This window comes from Thermobia domestica, chromosome 16, assembly GCF_964235325.1.
Source record: "Thermobia domestica chromosome 16, izTheDome1.hap1.1, whole genome shotgun sequence".
Taxonomy (NCBI): domain Eukaryota; kingdom Metazoa; phylum Arthropoda; class Insecta; order Zygentoma; family Lepismatidae; genus Thermobia; species Thermobia domestica.
Genome location: NC_137469.1, coordinates 121,397,845 through 121,419,326, shown reverse-complemented (window position 1 = coordinate 121,419,326; position 21,482 = coordinate 121,397,845). Strand labels below are relative to the sequence as shown.

Genomic DNA, 21,482 nt, shown 5'->3' with positions numbered 1-21,482 from the left:
AATAGATCTACTTCGACAAACTTATCAATTTTAACAAATTTTATAGCAACAGAATTAGATATAGATGGTCAACTAGATGTCGTTTATATACTAATTTTAGATAGGCGTTGTTGATTATGTCTTACTACTAAAAGTAGCATCTGAATTTTTCGAAACAAACAATGGAGTTTCTTGTATCATACTTGCATGACCGAAAACAATATGTTTCATACAAAGAATTTGTAACTGAAAGTTCAATACGCTACCGAGAGTCCCTCAAGATTCTAATCTAGGTCCCCCGTTGTTTCTTCTTGTTATTAAAGACAGTTCTCTGTGTATTAAAACTTATCAAGTTCTTCTTTTCCCCGGTGATCTTCAATTATACTCCAAAGTAAATTCAATTGATGAGTGCGTGAAACTTCAACATAATCTACAGAGAGTTCAAATATGGTATGATAAGAATAAATTAGCGAATGTGTCCAAATGTAAATCTGTATCTTTCACTAGGAAAGAAAATCCAATTAACTTTACGCATACAATAAGTGACACTTCCTTGTCCACCTCAAATACTATCAAAGATCTAGGAATTATATTCGATAGCAAACAAACCTTTGCCCAACACACTGACGCGATAACAATTAGTGCATATAAAATCCAAGGTTTAATTTATAGGAAAAAATACAGTTTAAATTCTTAAAAATGCTAGCATACAAGAAAACCGGTTTCTACTCAAAGTATGTCCTCTATAAAGACTTAGTAACAAATTTTAGTTTCTAAACATTATAAAAAAAGAAGATGGGTTTTTGATTTGTTGTTCTTACATAAATTATTAAACGGTAAAATTGATTGCCCAGAATTAGTTTCAAAAGTATTATTACGTGTCCTAACAGGTAAGACTAGAACAGCAAACACTGGGACATTCTATTGTACAAAAGCAAGAACTAACATATTACGTAAGTCTCCTCTGTGGAGAATGTGTGCTTCGTATAACAAAATTACTAGATTTCATGTAGTAGATGTGTTTAGTATGTCCGAAAACAAGTTCAAAACAATTGTCAGGCAATAACTTCTCCATAATTAAACGACGTATAAATGTGTATGTATAATAATGTATGTATAAGAGTGTATGTTAGATAATTATGTACATGACACTATAACTAGGCATTAAGCCTGTTGTGTTGTCCTTATGAAATAAATAAATAAAAGGAGAAATATAAATTTGTACAAATTAAATGTCATAAAATCGGCTAGAAATAAACTGTGGCATATATTAAACACAGGAAAATCCACTTAAACAAAATGAATAGGATTTTGCTGTGAGTAAGCAGTTTATCATATTATTAATTTTACACAAATGTGCACACATCATAGCACAAATGCTGAATATATTTACCTGTTCTGGGATGCTTGACCATCAACAGACAATTATCCCGGATATAACAGGAATCATACATTACACACAGACATCTCTTGTTTTTAATTAACACAGAAATTCTTAGGTTTTTATTTTTATTTATTTATATTTTTGTGAGAAGACAGCTTTAGAAGTAAAATTAGAAGTAGAAATTTAAGGAGACATTGCAGGTATTCAACATTCGTGTAATTACAGAACTTACAATAACAAGAGCTAAACGTTTCCCGAAAGTCTGCTAAACGTTTGGTAAAGGAAGTAACAGGATCTGATATCAGTGACTATAAGCAGTGGCGGCGATTGGACCTTAAAAGTATGGGGGGCAAGACATGAATATTTGTATATCAATGTTAATATGCTTGGTTGTTTCTAACACTTTGACGAAATGTTGCATAATTAATAGGGTACTATCTTTTTCAGTTAAAATTCCGTATTTCGTATTTAATATTTTATTAAGTAAATTGACAAGATCAACGCAAATAGGTACTAGTCCTTTGTACTCTCAAACAACGAAGGTGTAAGAAAAGATTCGATTCCTTGCTCATGAACATCTTAAAATTCTGTCTGGAAAATTGTGTGATCAGATTATTTAATAACAAATTTGCAAAACAAGTAAATAGAAAGCATAATATCAATTATAGTAATGAATAAGGAAGCTTGTATTACGAAAGTTACTTTGAAACTGATAACTAATGAGCAACTTATATTTTTTATTCCACACATGCTATTAAATGTATGTTACTACTTTTAGAAAGACAGTGAATACGCATAGGCAGTGCATATGCTACGACATTTAAAGAAATACTGTTTCATCTTCCCGATACATGTTCGTTAGGTGCAGTTTTCACAATACTAAATGTAATTGTATATACACTCGTACATCCCTAAACACGCCACTTCATTCGTATATTACACTGCAAAACAATGGAAAAGTAGAAGTTGTTTATTCCTACGGAAAAGTAGAAGTTGTATAGTAATATTCCTTACTATTAGAAAAAATTAAAAAAAAAACAACTCATTTTAGGAACTGTCAAGACTTCTTTTCCTACGAAATGTTCTCTCAATTAGTTTCAAAGCGGCTGAGTAACATATCGAGCCCTTATAAGAAGCAAAGAAAGTACACTGAAATTGTTACGTTACAATAGTTAATTTTTGGACCATTTTCCGTGGCAATTAAAACACAATTTCTGTAGCTTTCTTAACTGAACGGAAAGACAACCAATGCGTACTCACGCACCGGCAAATATTATATGGCACCACTTTTTTCTGTGAATCAGTAATACATACAAAAACTTTACATTTCCGAATGAAACTATATACATTAATGAATGTGTCACTTCAAACAAGTGGGGGTAACTGCCCCCTTTGCCCCCCTAATCGCTGCCTATGACTATAAGTGTTGGTTAAAACTATTTTGTAAGAAAACAGCTACCTCTGTGGAAGCTAAAAGCAAACCAAAAGGTAAAAGGGAACTTTCTGTGACACTTTTATATCGGTTTGAATGTAACACAATGAAATAATAGTACTTCAGAGGGTATTGCAATATCAATGGTCTCATGGGCTTCAGTGATACTTGCAAGAGTTCCGGCCTATTCTACAGGGACGTGCTAATGAAAGCATTAAAAATTAGCGATTTTTGAGAAATTTTGGTAGTGTATACCTCCAGAGTAATAACTTTCTTTATATGAAGAATTACTACACTGGCCTGTTATTGCAGAAGAATGTGACTGAGAGAGAAGGAAATGTAGAAATATATTTTCTATTTTTTTTAAATGCACCTTTAATCGGAGGGGGCTTGTAAGAGAAGTAACACTAATAAAAATTAAAAGATTTTTTGTTGCTTCAAACTAAAAGAAGAAAAGTTTCCTAATATATTAATTGACGTATACAACAATCAGGGCCGGACTTCAGCGGATTGGACCGATTGCTCCCAGTCAGGACCCGCGCTAGAGTTTAATCTACTATCCAGTGCTATCTTAGCAGCATAATATGCCCCTGTGGGAACCAATGTGGCTTCTATGACTAAATTCTGCAAGTGATACATGTAATTAATGCATTTTCCTCGCGGGACCCTCGGCAAAGTGATCAGACTGTTAGATGGCTCTGTTACTCTTGGCTTGTGAAGTGCTGACAACAACATATTGTAATACATGTACATCCATGAACATAAACAAGGGAGCGTATAGCCTGTTGGCCTCTATCTAGAATTTGAGGGAGTGAATAGTTTGTATTAAGTTTCTGGAAACAAGCAATATTTTATAAAGTTAATTCTGCAGTAGTTTCTTTATTTCTTTACCCATGGACCCGATGTTCTCCACTACGAATTGGGACATGTGAAAATTCAATATAAGAATATATAGTTTTTTTTAATTTGTAAAATCACTCCTAAAATTAGACTAAATATTTCAGAAAAGTCGGGGGCATAGTAACTTAGTGGTAGAGCGCTAACCTCTGATGTGTGGGGTCTCTGTATCGATCCCCGATCAAGTAAATTTGTAGTGGAGAACATCGTGTCTGTGGGTTTCTCCGAGGTACTTCCGTTTCTTCAAATATTTTTATTCCACCGATTCTTCCTTCACCATTCACTTGCGTTAATCATCCGTCGCCCTTAGCCTACAGGGCATAATTGTGGGACGTTCAACTGAAAGATTTCTTTTAATTTTTACAGAGATGTCGGAGTTTCAGAGGAGATGTCTGAAGCCCGACGACCCATCCCTTGCGTACCTTCCTCGCGTATCTAAGAACTGAATAATACTATGATTACATTAGCCAGGTACTTCCTTGTTTACGTCAATTTATATTACCCCGATATGAGGCAATCTGACGCCTAATGTAAGTTATTTAAAAAGATATAATTTAAAAGTAAATTTTGAAAGCATATGATCCCGAATAACGGTATAATTGAACTATAAATTTCGAAACACTGATTTAGGATATATATATATATGACGTCTAATATTTTATGTGTAATTAAATATATTGATATATTTATTTCAGTATGAACGTTCAGGCAGGATAGTGAAACTACACATGATCAATTTTATGTGCCATGAATCATTAGAAATAAAATTCAACCCGAAAATCAATTTAATTACGGGAAGAAACGGGAGTGGTAAAAGTGCCATCCTTACAGCTATCGTTATTGGTCTTGGTGGAAAAGCAGTTACCACTAACAGAGGATTATCCTTCAAAGGTAAGCAACTAAGAGCTGGCTTTCTTCGTTGCTTTTCACTTGCAGCTTAGATATGGTGCTCGATTAGAATTTAAGCACCTAATTGCTTACAGCACAATTTGCCGCTAAAACTTATTTAAATTTACTGGATAGCTACACCTTTGTATTCATAATAAAATTGTATGTATAATTCCTTTATATTCTACATAACTCAGCAAAGAAACCTTTAACGAGCATAGAAGAACTTAGCCTGTAACGAACATATAAGCACTGTATGTATTGTAAATCTATGCTTATAAGTTAAATTTACCAATCTTGTTAAGACTTACATACTTATATTTTCAGACTAAAACATCTCTTCTCTTTAAGTTGCAAAGACACTGATGGCCAATTTCTAAGTAATGCTTGAAATAACTTCAAATCTTTACGCACATGATCTCACGGCCTAAACCTCACATGCCGAAATTTCACCTGATCAAAACCTCGGCGTTCAAACTTCAATTCAAATCTCAATAATAAAAGTCAGATGGAAATCTCCATGCTGCGTAGATTACAAGGACACCTTCTAGGGCAGACTATTTATTCCATAAGCATCACATAATTCCACATGGCGTTTTCAACTTACAGATAATGACCTATTGGGAGTCCTGGAAAAAGTTTGATTGGTCGCAAAATTTTCTAATCAGATGTACCTATTATTTATAACTTAACAAGAAGTTTGGGGTGAAGTAGTTCATGCCATTTTTCCATAGAAGTTCGGGTTGAAGTATATAATACCACTCTTCCATATCAATCAAGTTAGAAAGCAAGTTAGGTAACAACGTATATGCGTTTTCAGAGTTAAAAATTAGGGTAATTTCGATTGTAGTTTGATGGAAATATATTCCGTGTGACCTGTATTAGAAATCTATTGTAGATACCGAAAAGTAATTGTTATGTGAAGTAACTCATTGATAAACATGATCATACTAATACAGTAAAATCAACAATGAACAGATTGTGATTCAAACTGGATAGAAATGGACACAGCTCAAAATCAACCTTTAAGCAGAGCGATTTGAATATTTGCACTGGTGCAGTTAACAAGGGATGGACGAATGGTACAATTGCTCCCTGAAAAATGGGAGATGGTGTCAGTGATGGAATGGATCATGGGTCACTTGGGTTACGACTTCTGTCCAGTTAAGGATGTCACTTCCTAGATCCGATCTAGCCCGGATAGATCCGAAGATCAGGACCCAGCCTGGGCCCAGATCAGGACTGGATCAGAAAGACATGGTGACCCAGGCAAACCAAGGACCAGGAAGCAGCTGGAATTTGAGATCTACAGCATTTCTGCAGAATTTTATACACAATGTGGTCAATAAGTTCCCAGGCTAATTTTCTTTTTACCGCTTTTTTTTACCAACATTATTTGTGGGACAGCAATTGAATTACATACTAGTAGGCTTATTTAACAACAGTACTGATTGTCATTAGTGTAGCTATAGTAGTTTAGAAGACAAGACGTGTGATTTACACCGCTGTTTTTGTCGTGTCAATGTTTTAAATGGTTAAAAAGAACGTATAACGTGTAGCAATTAAATTCTGCTATAAAGCCAATGTGTCTGCAGCAAACACTTTTTTCTTTCCAGAAAGAAAACAGAAAATACCGAAAGATGAAAGGCAAAAAGTCGATAATGTAATAAATCGAAGCAACCTGTAAACGTACTTTACACATTTTGCTGGACATATTCCAAAGTCCATAAATCCTCGCTGTCAGAAGCGAGGATCGTTTGTGGCCAGCGAAAAATTAAGAGCAAGCCTTGAACATTCCATAAAAGGGTTAGTTCAGAATTTTACGTTTCTTGTCTTTATTGCTACGGCTAGGAGAGATTACAGTAGACGAGTAATCGCTATATTTTTCCATTCATTTTAATTATATTCCATCAGATTACGAGAGAAAAAGCAGCAAATAAATATCTTCAACGTCTTACCCGGATATCACAGGCGTGCGCAACATGGGTGCCATGGGTGACTTGGCACGCCCATTAGACAAACTTTTTATGTAGAATTACAGTAGAGCGTCGATTATCCGAACGTCGGTCAACCGAACGACCGCTTAACCGAACTATGTACTCGCTCGCACCTGTTACTCTCCCACCCTACCGTCCATCATCTCCCTCACTCCCAAACCAAGTTTCTCACAGTAGCCGCCGCACTGAGCCACCGCTGGCGGAATATTGCTTCTAATGGGGCCTTCATAAGGCGCTGCTGACCGGCCAAGCCGCCAGTCGCTGTGTTTCAACAATCAGCACACTTCTGTCGGTTTGGCACTGGCTGTAGAAGTACAGTCCAGTACAGTGCAGTACAGTACAGTTCGATTATCCGAACAAACCAGTTTTCCGAACACCCATGTCCCCCAATTACTTCGGATAATCGACATAATAGAGCTACTGTATTACAAACTGAGAATAGATTACGTGTAAATTATTTCCCGTCTGCATGTGTGCCGTGCGTCGCCGACGCAGCGTCGGGTGCAATGACGCTATCTTTTCTTAGGGGAAAGGGACTACATTCCATATGGTGGTACTTTAGATCTGGCACCCACATTCCCAATGTCCTGCGCACGCTAGTGCTGAATATGCAAACCGGTGCCAAGATTTCCTATCTTATTTCCTCTTTCTATTAAATTTTGATTATTTCATGTTTTACTTTAATTAGATATCAGTCAATTATCACTGTCTGTTGCAATATTTATTAGCGTCACATAATGTAAATCAGAATTATACTCTAACTTTGAGTTCACGTATGTTAGTTGTAATATTGCTAATATTTCCTTTTCACAAGTAGTCATAAAATTAATAATTACTTAGATATCTGTGTAGAACTTCCTTTTTCTTTCCTGGAGTTTTTACACAGAATAGAATAAAAATAAAACATAATATTTGTACTGAGTAACCATACTTAAGTGAACCAGTTGTAAGGGAAGTGAACCAGTTCCTCTTTCCAATATATACCCTCTGGTACACACATTTCCGTTTCGACCTTGGAGAACGCTAAAGGTTAGAGGATCGCTGCTCGGAACCAAACACATTTTGCAACATTACGAGTGAGCAAAATCAGAAACTTTTCGAGAAAACATTATTCTTCATTAAAAGAAAGACAAGCTCTCCATTTTCTCTTGTGACGAAAGTGCTACGGCAAGTACTTAAGAAGAATTCTACATAATAATTCTCTCCATAGGAATGGCCAAGAAGGACTCCTGTCTTTGGTCTTGCAATGTTTGATATGGGTTTACCTAAAGCTCAAGGTGTCGCGATTTTGTCAATGTCGTTCGTGAAACTGCAGAACTCTATCCGACAGCCTGTTTCAACCATAGAATCTGAGATGCTTACTAATATTGTAAACGTGTTGAGCTGAGTGCAGCCTCAGAGTTGTGCTCACAGGATCTGTCCCAAAAATAAGTAGAGAGATGTCTTCCCCCCGATGTGAACGGCTGAAGTAGTGCTTTTTTTTTCGGTGAGTCTTGCGAAAGCAACGCGACTACGTCAGTTGCATGCACGCCGTTACGGATCATGGATCACTCGTAGACTGAAGCCCTGTTCGACGTAACGTTCTCACGTTCAACGGAGAAACGATATGTGATCAAATTTTGTATTAGGGTCGAAAAATTGGGTTCGGCGACGACAACGAGGTCTACATGGATCAATCAACGTCCCAAGGTGTGATTTTCTGCTGATACAAGATGTTCCTGGAGGGCAGAGAGGAGGAGGACGAAAAGGTACGCCCTGGACGTCCGTCATCGACATACTGTGCGATGAAAATGTGCAAAAAATCGGGCAGCAAGATCAATTCCGATCAGCATCTGAGTGTCAGATAGTTAGTAGAAAAGTACAATATTCTGAAAACCACAGTGCATCACATTCTTATAGAAGATTGTCTCCAAGATACTTTCGGAACATCAGAAGGGCTCGTGTGAGAATCTCGAGTGAACTGTTGGATCGCTGTAAAAGTTACCCGCATTTTCTAGATAACATGTTTGCTGGTGACGAGGCATGGGTTTTTACGACCTCTAGTTAAAAAGACACGATCCAAAGTGGCACACGAAAATTTCCACGCGCCCGAAAAAGGCAAGGATGAGGAAGTCAAGGGGAAAGACGATGGTTAACCACAAAATGTTTGTGCTGCAGGGACAGACGATGAACGCCAAGTTTTATGTGATAGTCCTCACAAAACCTGCGGGAAAGAGTGCAATACATCAAGAATAAGATTTTTGCGAACTGAAGGCAACACCACAATTTACCGTTCCTTCCTCGTGACTGAATACCTGGCCAAGCACAATATGGCAGCGCTGCTCCAGCTGCCCTACAGCCCAATTTAGCGTCACCAAACTTCTTTTTGTTGCCAAGAGTAAAAGCAGGTTTGCAAGGGAACAATTTTGGAACACTGGATAACGTCAGAGATACCTTAACGTGATTTCCTGTTGTGACCTTCCAGGAAGTGTACGGCGTTTGGCAGAGGCATTGCAACGGTGTGTCGATGCCCAAGGGAGCTGTTTTGAAGAATTTTAGAAATTTGTATTTTGTTCTGGAATACATTTTCCCCCGAATTTATTTCACTTATTTAGAGGACAGACTCTGTAGGTGTGATAGACATCTCATTTCACATTTGTAAGAATCAGAATCGGAAGGTTTGTCACTGCAGTTTGTCATAGGATTTTATCTGGTACCAATTGAATCTAAGCAGAATTTTTGTTGTGACTCTCTTAAAACCCATCCGTGTACTTATATAATTTCCAATCTTCTTGGTTTAATCAAAAATCTTCGCCAAAGGATTCTCAAGTAAAAATGTGCATCCCGCCAGTATTTTCCATTCGGGACTTTTTTTTTTATTTTAGATATTTTTCAGGATATTCTGTGAAAGCACCTATTTTATTATGGGCATTTATTCCGAAGTTGGGCGTCTGCTTTTGCCACATTTTTCGCTGTTATCTCCTTTGCATACTTTCTGCAATTTGTTATTAGGTTCATTAATCCGTGCTCTTCACAAACTTTCAAAAGATTTTGCTCGTTATCAACGTATTGCTTCACAAATGATAAAACTGTTAGTTCATTGCCCTTGTACATTAGCCATGTTAATAACATAAATGCTCGTTTCTTTCCCACAATGCAACTGTTCGGTTACCTTGCACCAAGAAGTTCCCTTCGCTCGCCGTATAGTCCCATGTTTATAGCCGTTTATATATAACAAATAAACAGATTTTTCGAGACTCTCATATATTATCAAGCACACAAACGATCAAATTATCCCTATCTATCCTGTAAATTTTAAAAATTTTGCTGAAAACGGACGCCCAACTTTGGAACTTAACCCTTATTATGGAATTCCGCATCGCGTAGCTTTATGCATAGACCTACTATTTGCCCATTGTAGTTTCTTCAATCGTAAATTATTCTAAAGTAAAATGCTTAATGTGATTTGACGTTCCTAATTACTGAACACTTCGTCGGTTAAACATATTTGATATAAAGAGACCTTTCAACAAAAACCCAAATGTGATGCACATTTGTAGTTTTCAATGAAATGTTGGAAATTTCAAGGAAGATATAGAATAGAACTTATATTGTTGATTTTTTAATCTAAAATAGATGAAATTGCATATTAAATTTAAGCTAAATACAACTGTTTTATTTCTTTTAATTGCATATTATATTCCAGACTTTATCAAAAAAGGAAAGAACAAAGCCACTCTAGAAATAACGTTACAAAACAGCGGAAGATCTTATAAGCATTGCGAATACGGAGATGAAATTACCGTTAAAAGAACGTTCTCTACAACGGGTGCTTCTACCTACAAGGTTGAAGGCGCTAATCGTAAGTACACTCTCTTCTAGTTTCGAAATTCAATCGATTTTACATTATTATATATTTCATGTTAAGGGTAAAGTTTAAAATACACGCTCCAGCTGCGCATTAGTAAGTAGATCCGCTTTAAAAGGGTGTAGTAGGTTAGAATAGAGTAGACTAAGGAAGGAATAAGTGAAGTAGGGTAGGATCGGGTTAGCTTGGAGTTAGGGCAATTTGGACCAATTTTGTTAAAATTAATAGAGCCTAATTTCCCTTGTCTACGTAAGGTTATCAACTGGATAGGGCACTGTAAAGTTAACCCCATTTTAAAATTAAACGCAGTTCATTAAATTTCCAGTATAGCCTATAATTGATTTTCAGTATGTGCCTAAAAAGTTTTTATGTTAACTATAGGGAAAAAAACAGTTGCGTATGCAGAAGTTTTAATTGGAGGGAGGTTTCAAGCTCCCAAGTTCAAATAATTTCGGCGATATCGACGTAACACTATTTGTTTTCAATAACACAGTACAACACCCTTATGAATCCTTTTCTTCTTCCTTTGTTTACTGCTAGTGCTGAATTCACGTAACACTTAATACGTTACACTTAATATAATAAATGTATAATTTTGCATAATATCTTACTCAAGTCGAAGGGGTTAACCCTGACCCCCTTGCACACGCCACTGGAAAGTTACTGGTTAACAGTGTATTTTAGTATTATCTGTCAGGAAAGTAAATGTACACCTATTTTTCGAGTCTGGCATTCCTGCGCTCCATCCGTGGAGAGTATGAGAATTAAATCAATCAAATGCTTACTGAGGGACAAAAATAAAAGTTTAATCTGCATAAGAGATTGCAGAGGGGCACAAGCTCTGAATACGAATAGTGCATAGTATAAATAAAGGACGACACCGAAAGAGAAAGCCAGAAAACAGCTGTTAAACTTAGAAAAAAAGAGTAAAAATTGTCGAAGTGGGAACATAAAACACAAGTATAACAAATACGCCGATAACTAAAGTTCACCACACCATGATCTTAGTGTAGTGGTTAAGGTGCTCGATTACAAATGCACAGGTCGTCAGTTCGAATCCCCGTCTAGGACTTTTTAAAAATTTTTGTTGATAATACATACAGCTCATGAGAGGGTAAAAGAGGTCCATTTAGTTTCTCGTAGCAATTATTATTGATAATGTTTAGTACTGATAATACTTTATGTCTTTGCGTATTGCTTTTATTCTTTTCTTCATTTCGAAAGAGAAGAATATCCGAACAAATGCCACCAAAATTTATCTTTTTTTTGCAGGAGGGGGTTATTTTCGTATCGGAACAAGATGATTGTTAGTGATGATATGAAATTACACATTGAAAGTGAAGTAACTTGTGAAACGTGGTATTTGAAAGAATAATATAATAAATGTGCTTTCCTCTAACACAGAGAACTGTAAATCATGTATTTCGAGTTGAGTTGAGTTGAGTTGATTATGAGTTTAACGTCCCTTTTGAGCAGCGAGGCTATATGAGACGTAGACCTACTGAGCTCCCGCCGGGAATCGAATCCGGGCCTCATGTATTTCGAGTTCGGGAGCGTGAATGGCGAGGAGTGTTATTTGATTTGCTTTTTAGTAACACTTTGCAATGCAAATAAAGGTAGGCAACATTAGTGGTAAGTAAACCAATAATAATAATAATAATAATAATAATAATAATAATAATAATAATAATAATAATAATAATAATAATAATAATAATAATAATAATAATAATAATGTGTTGTTTGTGGCAAGGTAATATCTTCCTCAATTCTTCTTCAAACGTAATGGTTGTAACGCCATATCTCCCTTACAAACAAAATATTAGCAATTTATATCGAGAGAACGGGAAATTTTATAGTGATGGGAGCAATGTTGGACAGTATGCACTCATAGTACTCAGAAAAATAAGCGATTTCAATGCAAAATGAACGAAGAGTCATTGTCATGGGGAGTCATGGGGCCACGGCAGAGATCTCTTTAGGCAAAATGTCGATAACTTATATCGAGAGAACAGGATGTGATAGTGGGATGGGACCAACGTTGGACACCGTGGACCCATAAGGCGCATCGAAAAAATTCGGGAGGCGGACGCCAGCGAGCCTTACTTATTTCCACGTAATAATATTAAATTATATTGTCGAAATACACATACGAGTTAGCTACTAATATTTCATATTATTATTATTATTATTATTATTATTATTATTATTATTATTATTATTATTATTATTATTATTATTATTAATAATAATAATAATAATAATAATAATAATTTTATTATCGACAGCCTCTTTTCATTACGTGAGCATGTTTGATATGAAACCAAATAGAAGATCCATCATTCGTAGAAAGAATAAGAATAGCCAGTTAGTTTAACTGTGAGCGACAGCGAAAAATACGAAAACAGTGACTACCTGTAGCGAAAAGGAATAATACTTTCTCTCAAATGGATAAAAATGAAGCCGAGATTGATTCCAATTCACATGGTCGGCGCGAAAAGCCAGTACTTTGTCCACTTTTTATTTTTTAAACTGACTTACCGAACGTGTTCCAGTAACTTACTTTTTGCTAATTTTACTTGCTTCACGCGTTTAACTTGCTTTTTCTAATAACTTATAACGACAGAGACACGAACACAGAAACATCCAGAACAGTTAAAAATCATAGATTCTCTCCCGCCGGGAATCGAACTCGGGACACCATTCACCGAAGGCGCACGTGCTAGCCACTAGACCAGCAGGGAGGGCATAGCTCAGTCTCTGTGTCGTTAAGGATTACGATCACTGCATTACAAGCTATCACTTCTGTAGGTTGTATACTATGATAACATGTTTCTTCTTTGCTGGAAGAGTTAAACCTACATTCTATGTAAGACATGAGGTATTTAGACCTACATGCTCTTCATATAATGTAATAAAAGGGTCATGCTGGGAATAAGAAAAAGAACATTCCTTGGACAAAACGGAAACTATTGGCATCAGAAATATTTATCTACGAGGCATGCGCAGTAGTATATTTCAGAATAGTTACTGTTTAGTTCAGTAAACGAAGAAAGGGTTATAAAAAAGCAAATATGTCGCATCAACAAGATCGACTAGACTTGACAGAGGCGGAAGCAGATGTGTAGTAATACAACAACTTGGTTAAATTGATAATTGGTTCTTTATTCTGTAGTAGATCGTATCACAACTTTACGGGAGAGCAGTGAAAGACTTACTGACGCTATCATATAGTAAGCTTTAGTAGCACGATCATACAGACACAAATGGATGTAACTGTGAGTACTACAACTTGGATTTAACGAAAGCAGTTTAGATATTCAGTGGTTTGTAGGGTTGTATAAGACACAATACAATTCTTCATACCTCAGCTTCCAGTAGCTAGATACATGCAATTTCTGGTTAGATACTGAAACTGCTGTCGGATTTTAATACATGACGTATTGCAGGATACAAAATGCTTTGCATTACTTGTTTGTTTGTAGACAGCTACTAGCTTAGTGTTCTGAAAGGTTGTGTATAAACTAAGGATAGCCAATTCCGGAATTATTACTTTTCGGACTCCCGAAAGTAAACCCGGACAAATTCGGGAATTCGGAAAATTCCGGTTTTGGAATAATTCCGAAATTCGGAAAAATCCGGAATTTGGAAATTTCTGATTTCGTTAACATTCCGGAATTCGAAAAATCCGGATTTCTTTTTCAAGTTTAAAACTTTTATTATTATTATTATTATTATTATTATTATTATTATTATTATTATTATTATTATTATTATTATTATATCAACACCTTGTATAATCTTTAAAAGATATGCGGTTTGCATCTGAATAGTATAAGCTAAGTGACTGTCGATCTCGGTCGTCGAGAAGTCTTCAGGAGGCAAGGACATCGGTCACGTTCTGGGTTTGAGTTCCGAAGGGGCAAGTTTTCGGGCTCGAGCCAAAAATTGTTAAAAGTTATAGGCTTCAGCCAACTGGGACTGGGTTTAGGCCCCTCAACGGCTCGAGCGGCTCGGTTTACAGCTCATTCACTATCGGACCGAACTAAGAAGTGAGACGAGCCAACAGTTCACCCAACCGAGCTGATTTGAGCCATCGGCTAAGTTGAGCTGAGTCGAATCGTGCCGATGGACTGCGCATGCCTCATAGATAAATATTTCTGATGCCAATAGTTTCCGTTTTGTCCAAGGAATGTTCTTTTTCTTACTCCCAGCATGACCCTTTTATTACATTATATGAAGAGCATGTAGGTCTAAATACCTCATGTCTTACATAGAATGTAGGTTTAATTCTTTCAGCAAAGAAGAAACATGTGATCATAGTATACAACCTACAGAAGTGATAGCTGGCAATACAGTGATCGTAATCCCTAACGACACAGAGACTGAGCTATGCCCTCCCTGCTGGTCTAGTGGCTAGCACGTGCGCCTTAGGTGTATGGTGTCCCGTGTTCGATTCCCGGCAGGAGGGAATCTATGTTTTGTAACTGTTCTCGATGTTTTTTGTGTTCGTGTCCCTGTCGTTATAATTTATTAGAAAAAGCAAGTTAGAGTGAAGCAAGTAAAATTAGCAAAAAGTAAGTTACTGAAACACGTTCGGTGAATCAGTTAAAAAAAAGTGGACAAAGCACTGGCTTTACGCGCCATCCATGCGAATTCGAATCTATCTCGGTTTCATTTTATATCAATTTGAGAGAAAGTATTATTCCTTTTCGCTACAGATAGTCATTGTTTTCGTATTTTTCGCTGTCGCTCACAGTTAAAGTAACTGACTATTCTTATTCTTTCTACGAATGATGGATCTTCTCTTTGGTTTCATGTCAAACATGCTCACGTAATGAAAAGACGCTGTCAATAATAATAATAATAATAATAATAATAATAATAATAATAATAATAATAATAATAATAATAATAATAATAATAATAATAATAATAATAATAATATAAAATATTAGTATCTAACTCGTGTGTGTATTTCGACAATATAATTTTATATTATTATGTGGAAATAAGTAAGGCTCGCTGTCGTCCGCCCCCCGAATTTTTTCGATGCGCCTTATGGGTCCACGTTGTCCAACGCTGGCCCCATCCCACCACCTCCTGTTCTCTCGATATAAGTTATCGACATTTTGCCTAAAGAGGGCTCTGCCGTGGCCCCATGACTCCCCATGACAATGACTTCGTTCATTTTGCATTGAAATCGCTTATTTTTCTGCATACTGTCCAACGTTGCTCCCATCACTATAAAATTTCCCGTTCTCTCGATATAAATTGCTAATATTTTGTTTGTAAGGGAGATATAGCGTTACAATCCTTACGTTTGAAGAAGAATTGAGGAAGATATTGCCTTGCCACAAACAACACTTATTATTATTATTATTATTATTATTATTATTATTATTATTATTATTATTATTATTATTATTATTATTATTATTATTATTATTATTATTATTTACTTACCACTAATGTTGCCTACCTTTATTTGCATTGCAAAGTGTTACTAAAAAGCAAATCAAATAACACTCCTCGCCATTCACGCTCCCGAACTTGAAATACATGACTTACAGTCCTCTGTGTTAGAGGAAAGCACATTTATTATATTATTCTTTCAAATACCACGTTTCACAATTTACTTCACTTTCAATGTGTAATTCCATATCATCACTAATAATCATCTTGTTCCGATAGGAAATAACCCCCTCCTGCAAAAAAAAAAAGTCTGAACGTAGCGAATGGGCGTGAACCTTCTTTAGGCGATTAATCGGGTCCAATATTTCAATAAATGAGGATAAGTCCCTGCACACAAATATTTCAGTAAAAGAGGAAAAGTTATTCAAACTTTCTGAATTCTTATTTACGGGCGAAATTTGGTTCCCTTGGAACTTTTTAAGAGTTTGAAGGGTCGCCATTTTGAACATTTTCATCCGATTATTCTGGTTAACGAACTCATCAAGATATTTCAACAATTAATGTTTGTGCCAAATTTCGTCTCAATCCGCTGAAAATTAGGGTGGTTATGGCATTCGCAAATAGCGTTATATATATACAGATAGATAGCTAAATATCACACATAGAGAGAGAGAAAAAAAGTGTTTTGCTCCCTTCTCGCACCTGTGGTGTGTCAGAGCTAAACCGGGCCCCTTTGCAAAACGTATTGACCAGCCTAACCTAAACAAAAACCTCTTACTTGCTAACGTAGAAACGTGGTCGGGAGGTGTAAGGCATGTAGAAATTGTATTTTTAATAACCATGAGTATGGTCCTTTTCCATGTTTTTCTTTTTACTTTTTGCAGCTACTTCGGAACGTTCAATTTTTATTCTTCACTGATCGGAAATGGCGTTTACATTCAAAATAAGAGAAATTTTGGTGGCATTTGTTCGGATATTCTTCTCTTTCGAAATGAAGAAAAGAATAAAAGCAATACGCAAAAACAAAAAGTATTATCAGTACTAAACATTACCAATAATAATGCTACGAGAAACTAAATACGACCTCTTTTACCCTCTAATCAGCTGTATGTATTATCAACAAAAATTTTTAAAAATGTCCTTGACCGGGATCTGAACTGGCGACCTTTGCACTTGTAATCCAGCGCATTTACCACTACACCAAGATCATGGCATTGTGAACGTTGAGTTGTCGGCGTATTTGTTGTGTCGTATTTGTGTTTTATGTTCCCACATCGACAATTTTTACTCTTTTTTTTAAGTTTAACAGCTGTTTCTGGCTTTCTCTTTCGGTGTCGTCCTTTATTTACATTATGCATTATTCGTATTCAGAGCTTGGGCCCCTCTGCAATGTCTTATTGAGATTAAACTTTTCTTTTTGCCCCTCAGTAAATATTTGATTCATTTAATCCTCATACTCTTCACGGATGGAGCGCAGGAATGCCAGACTCGAAAAATAGGTGTACATTTACTTTCCTGACAGATAATACATACATATTACTTAAAATATATAACAATTTCTTCCAGGAATATAAAAAGGTTATTATTGATAACAAACGACACATACTTCTTAGCGCTTACAAAAGTTCGTTTTCTCGACTTTCTCGGCAAAGTACAGACGGGAATATATCCTCAAGCATGTTACCTTGTTCAGGTCGAATATAATCTATTTACTGAAATATGTCCTATTTTTAGACAATATTTTAGTTAAACAGAAATTAAAATGATAATTTTAGGCCATATTTCATTAACCATATTTTTTTCTGTCGTCCTGTTACTGTACATACGATACAGCTATGTTACGATACGAAATTTCTGGTTCCATTTAGGCGACTTTCAGTGTCCATGGTAAGGATCGATCTTCATGTCAACTGTCTGAGACTAACGGTTGTTACCCTTCTCGAGGACATTGTACAGCTTCAGGACGTCATAGAAAACAGTGATCATCAATACTATATGTACTCCTAAGCATCCTAAAGATACATAATTACAACTTTTCTATCAATAAATCGAGAGCGTCAGCGACTGCCTGTTCCCTCACCTCGAAAATTGTATTTCCTTAAACGCTATCATCACCTTTGCTGTTTACTCTTCGTCGTGATTTCTGTTAGATATTTTCCCCCAAAGTTAAATGGCTATGTAAGTCATCATCCTTGATACTTCTGGGTTTCCCGCAACTTAAGTCCGTCTACGTCACAGCGGCCATGGACAGCGTCCTGTTAGTCGATGACCACCAGGAAGCAGCAATCGTTTTTACACTGCCCTAAACCAATAACTGTATTGTCAAGTTTGGGATACTGGACGAGTACCACATCATGTAACTTCAGACTACATCGACTGCTACAAACTGTATACCCAAAGTAGATCCTATCACGTGCTGAGGGTTACAGCTAGATGTACTAACAAGGAAGTAAAATTGAACAATAATTTTGGATTTCGATTATTCTAGATCAGAACAAAAAAAGTCAATTCAGAGTCCACAATGAACTATTTTCTGCCATGAGCTCAAGCTTTGTGTTATTGCTCACTAAAACCTATCTTCTACTCTTTATAGGGGACCTCTTTCGGTTTTCTATTTTGTCTAAAATTTTAGAAACAATTTTATCACTAAAATGTTTGAAAAACTTGTACGGTGTAACGATATCTAACACTGATTGTCGTAAATTAATGCTTCCAGTAAATGAACATTGGTCATTACAAAATGAGAATTACTGGAACTACTATTATTTCAGTACCATTCTGAACATTGACTGATACACGCTTCTTGTACCATAATATATGTACACTCCGCATCAAAAAAATTGCAACAGCTAACGCCGTGCAGCTAGGCCACCCAATATACACCTTCTTATCCCATAATCGTGTCTGGTGAAGAGACCCCCTCTCTCTCCTCCTTTCTTCTCTCCCATACTAAAATTAGCTAACAACATGAACGCAATTCTAATTTCAAACTTCACATGTCTTAGTATCGATAAAATGAGAAAACAAAACCGAGACGAAACAAAATTCATAAGTTGATTTAGGGAGAAACTGAAACACACACGATGAAAAATTGAAACCAATGGATGTATATTACACAGAGGTTCAGAAATATGACAGAGAGAGAGAGAGAGAGAGAGAGAGAGAGCGACAGAAGAAGAAAAAGAATAGGGAGAACAGATACAAATGTGGAATTTTAAACTTAGTAAAAAAAACAACCAAACATTATAAAGTTCCGTTACCAGAAATCCAACAGTAATATAAAAATAACGTTTTTTATATATTTTTCAGGACTATTCGAATATATAGAGGATATGCTTAAAACATTCATTAAGTCTTTCTCAAAAAGGATAGCATATTCAATTTCCAGTAGAACTGTAGATCTCACAGGCACATCTAAGATAATGTCAAAAGTTTAATACACATGCTTTGTTTCCACCTAGTTCGGTTGTAAATTTGGTAGTCTAAATTGGACGTACTGATGCAAACCACATTCTAATAAACCCAGTAGGTAGCGTAGGTCATATCTTCCGCTCCAGACTACTAATGCAAAGTCAACAAAAAAAGAAAAAGGAAGAAAGAAAGAAAGATAAAATTGAATGAGTGGTATTTTACTGGTAAATTTTTATCAGAAATATCATATATTAAAAGTCCAAACCGTATCATAATGAAAAGTGACAAATATTCAAATGGAAAATTGGATGTTCCTTATAGATGAAGCAGACCTTGCATGTTTCAAATTTCAACATGAATAAATCACATTGAATTATAGGATGGAAACAAATTTGTGTCGAACTAGTATAAATAAAATTTTGTTTTCGAATAACCAAAGATGTTGGCATTTTCTAGCATTTTCCGAAGATTTATCTGTTCCGAACATTCAGCATCATTTTCATCTTTTGCGGATATAACGTTGTAATTTGCACAGATACAATGAGCACGCTAGAGCTCAAACGGATCATAGTGTCAGTCGGATGATGTTGGTTAGCTTATGGGCCACCACTTGGTCAAGAATTCAAAGCCATAGTGACCGGTAATTCGACTGAAACTCGGTAACCCAGATAATAAAAAAGATATTTTGCTTATTCCCTTGCGTTTAAACAGTATTTCTTTCAGAGATGACCAGGACTGGAGATGTTATCCCCAGAGCACAAAAACTCGAAGCTGAAGTTGCCAGTTAATTACATATTCCAGACCAGGTCTATTGGTCTCTTGCTCCGTTTTAACTTCGTAACACGCACACGCAAATGAAGTGCGTGTATACTTGGGAGAGAGGGGAGAGAAGTGAAAATGCAATGACAGGAAAATGCAATGACAGGATAGGGTAACGTGAAGAAAGAAAAAGAGAGAGAAGGACGAATATAAATATGGAACACACTTATCATTACAGTGTATGATGAAGAACACACACACACTTTATTTTAATTCTCGCCAGTGATGCTTTGTAAGTTCTCCAACAGAAGATAAATCTCTCTTTGCAGCCATTATTTTAGGCGAAAAAGTTATACTACCTGACGGGGAATCGAACCCAAATTTTCCGCTTGGAAGTCCGGTATCTTGCCACTACACCACCGATTGATTTTTTGATCTTTGTCCAACAAATGCTGTAATATATCTTTCTGAGAACGATAACACGAAAAGTGTTTACTGCAGATCAATGAAGTGTTTCGAATGTCCTGGTAAATCCCTTGCCCTTTCCCAACCAACATTCGTAAATCGTCTCTATCATGATAAAGGTGTTTGCCTCCACAGTCTTAAGCATTGCACGTTTAATATGCGAAATCGATTCTTTACTGTCACTTTGTAAAAAATGAAACTTTGGCGTGAAGACGATTCGAACCCATGCTAGAAGGCTGTATTAGTCGTAACTCCATTACCTTACACCACCATGTCATGTGAAACTAGAACCGACATATTACTTACTTTAGCCTTGATCATTGGAACGATCAAGCTTCTTCCTATAAGGTTATTTGCACCTTAATGCACAACGAAATTCATTTCTTCGATAACCTAGAGAGAAATTACTGCCCACTAATAAAAAATACAACATTTAATATAGGAAAAACTACAGAAATAAAAACATATTATGCAGTAATGTCACCGTGCAAATTCAAAAGTACACGAATCATAATAATAATAATAATAATAATAATAATAATAATAATAATAATAACCTATATTATAAAATTAAAGTGAGTGTGACTTATAGTCTTTTAAACCACCGGACAGATCTGCATCAAATTTTGAACATCGATGTAGTTCGAGCCTGGAGTAGTTTTCATCATATCACTTTGACGATAAATCTTAGGGGAGTGGAGGGGAGGGGAAAGATATATAAAATAAATAAAACTTAATAACTCTTGAACCACGATCAAATTTTTAAAGATACTTGAGGTTCCGGCCTGACATGCTTTTTTATTATTCCACTTTGACACTATAACTTAGAGAAGGGGAATGGGAAAGCAATATATATATATATATATATATATATATATATATATATATATATATAGAGAGAGAGAGAGAGAGAGAGAGAGAGTGGCGGATCCCGGATATGATCAAGGGAGAGGCTAAGCCATAGTTTGCCGATTTATCCAGTGTAAAGCAGGATTAAAGTTCATTTTA

The 21,482-nt window shown here is 36.0% G+C and overlaps 1 protein-coding gene across 1 annotated transcript in view; it reads left to right on the top strand.

Annotated features, from left to right (window-relative positions):
- Positions 1-21,482, top strand: part of LOC145673382 (structural maintenance of chromosomes protein 6-like) — a 260,927-nt gene that overhangs the window by 36,259 nt on the left and 203,186 nt on the right. The window contains exons 6-7 of the mRNA XM_081743030.1: positions 4,388-4,583; positions 10,263-10,418. Of these exons, the coding sequence (XP_081599156.1) occupies positions 4,388-4,583; positions 10,263-10,418 (352 nt within the window). The remainder of the gene's footprint in view (positions 1-4,387; positions 4,584-10,262; positions 10,419-21,482) is intronic.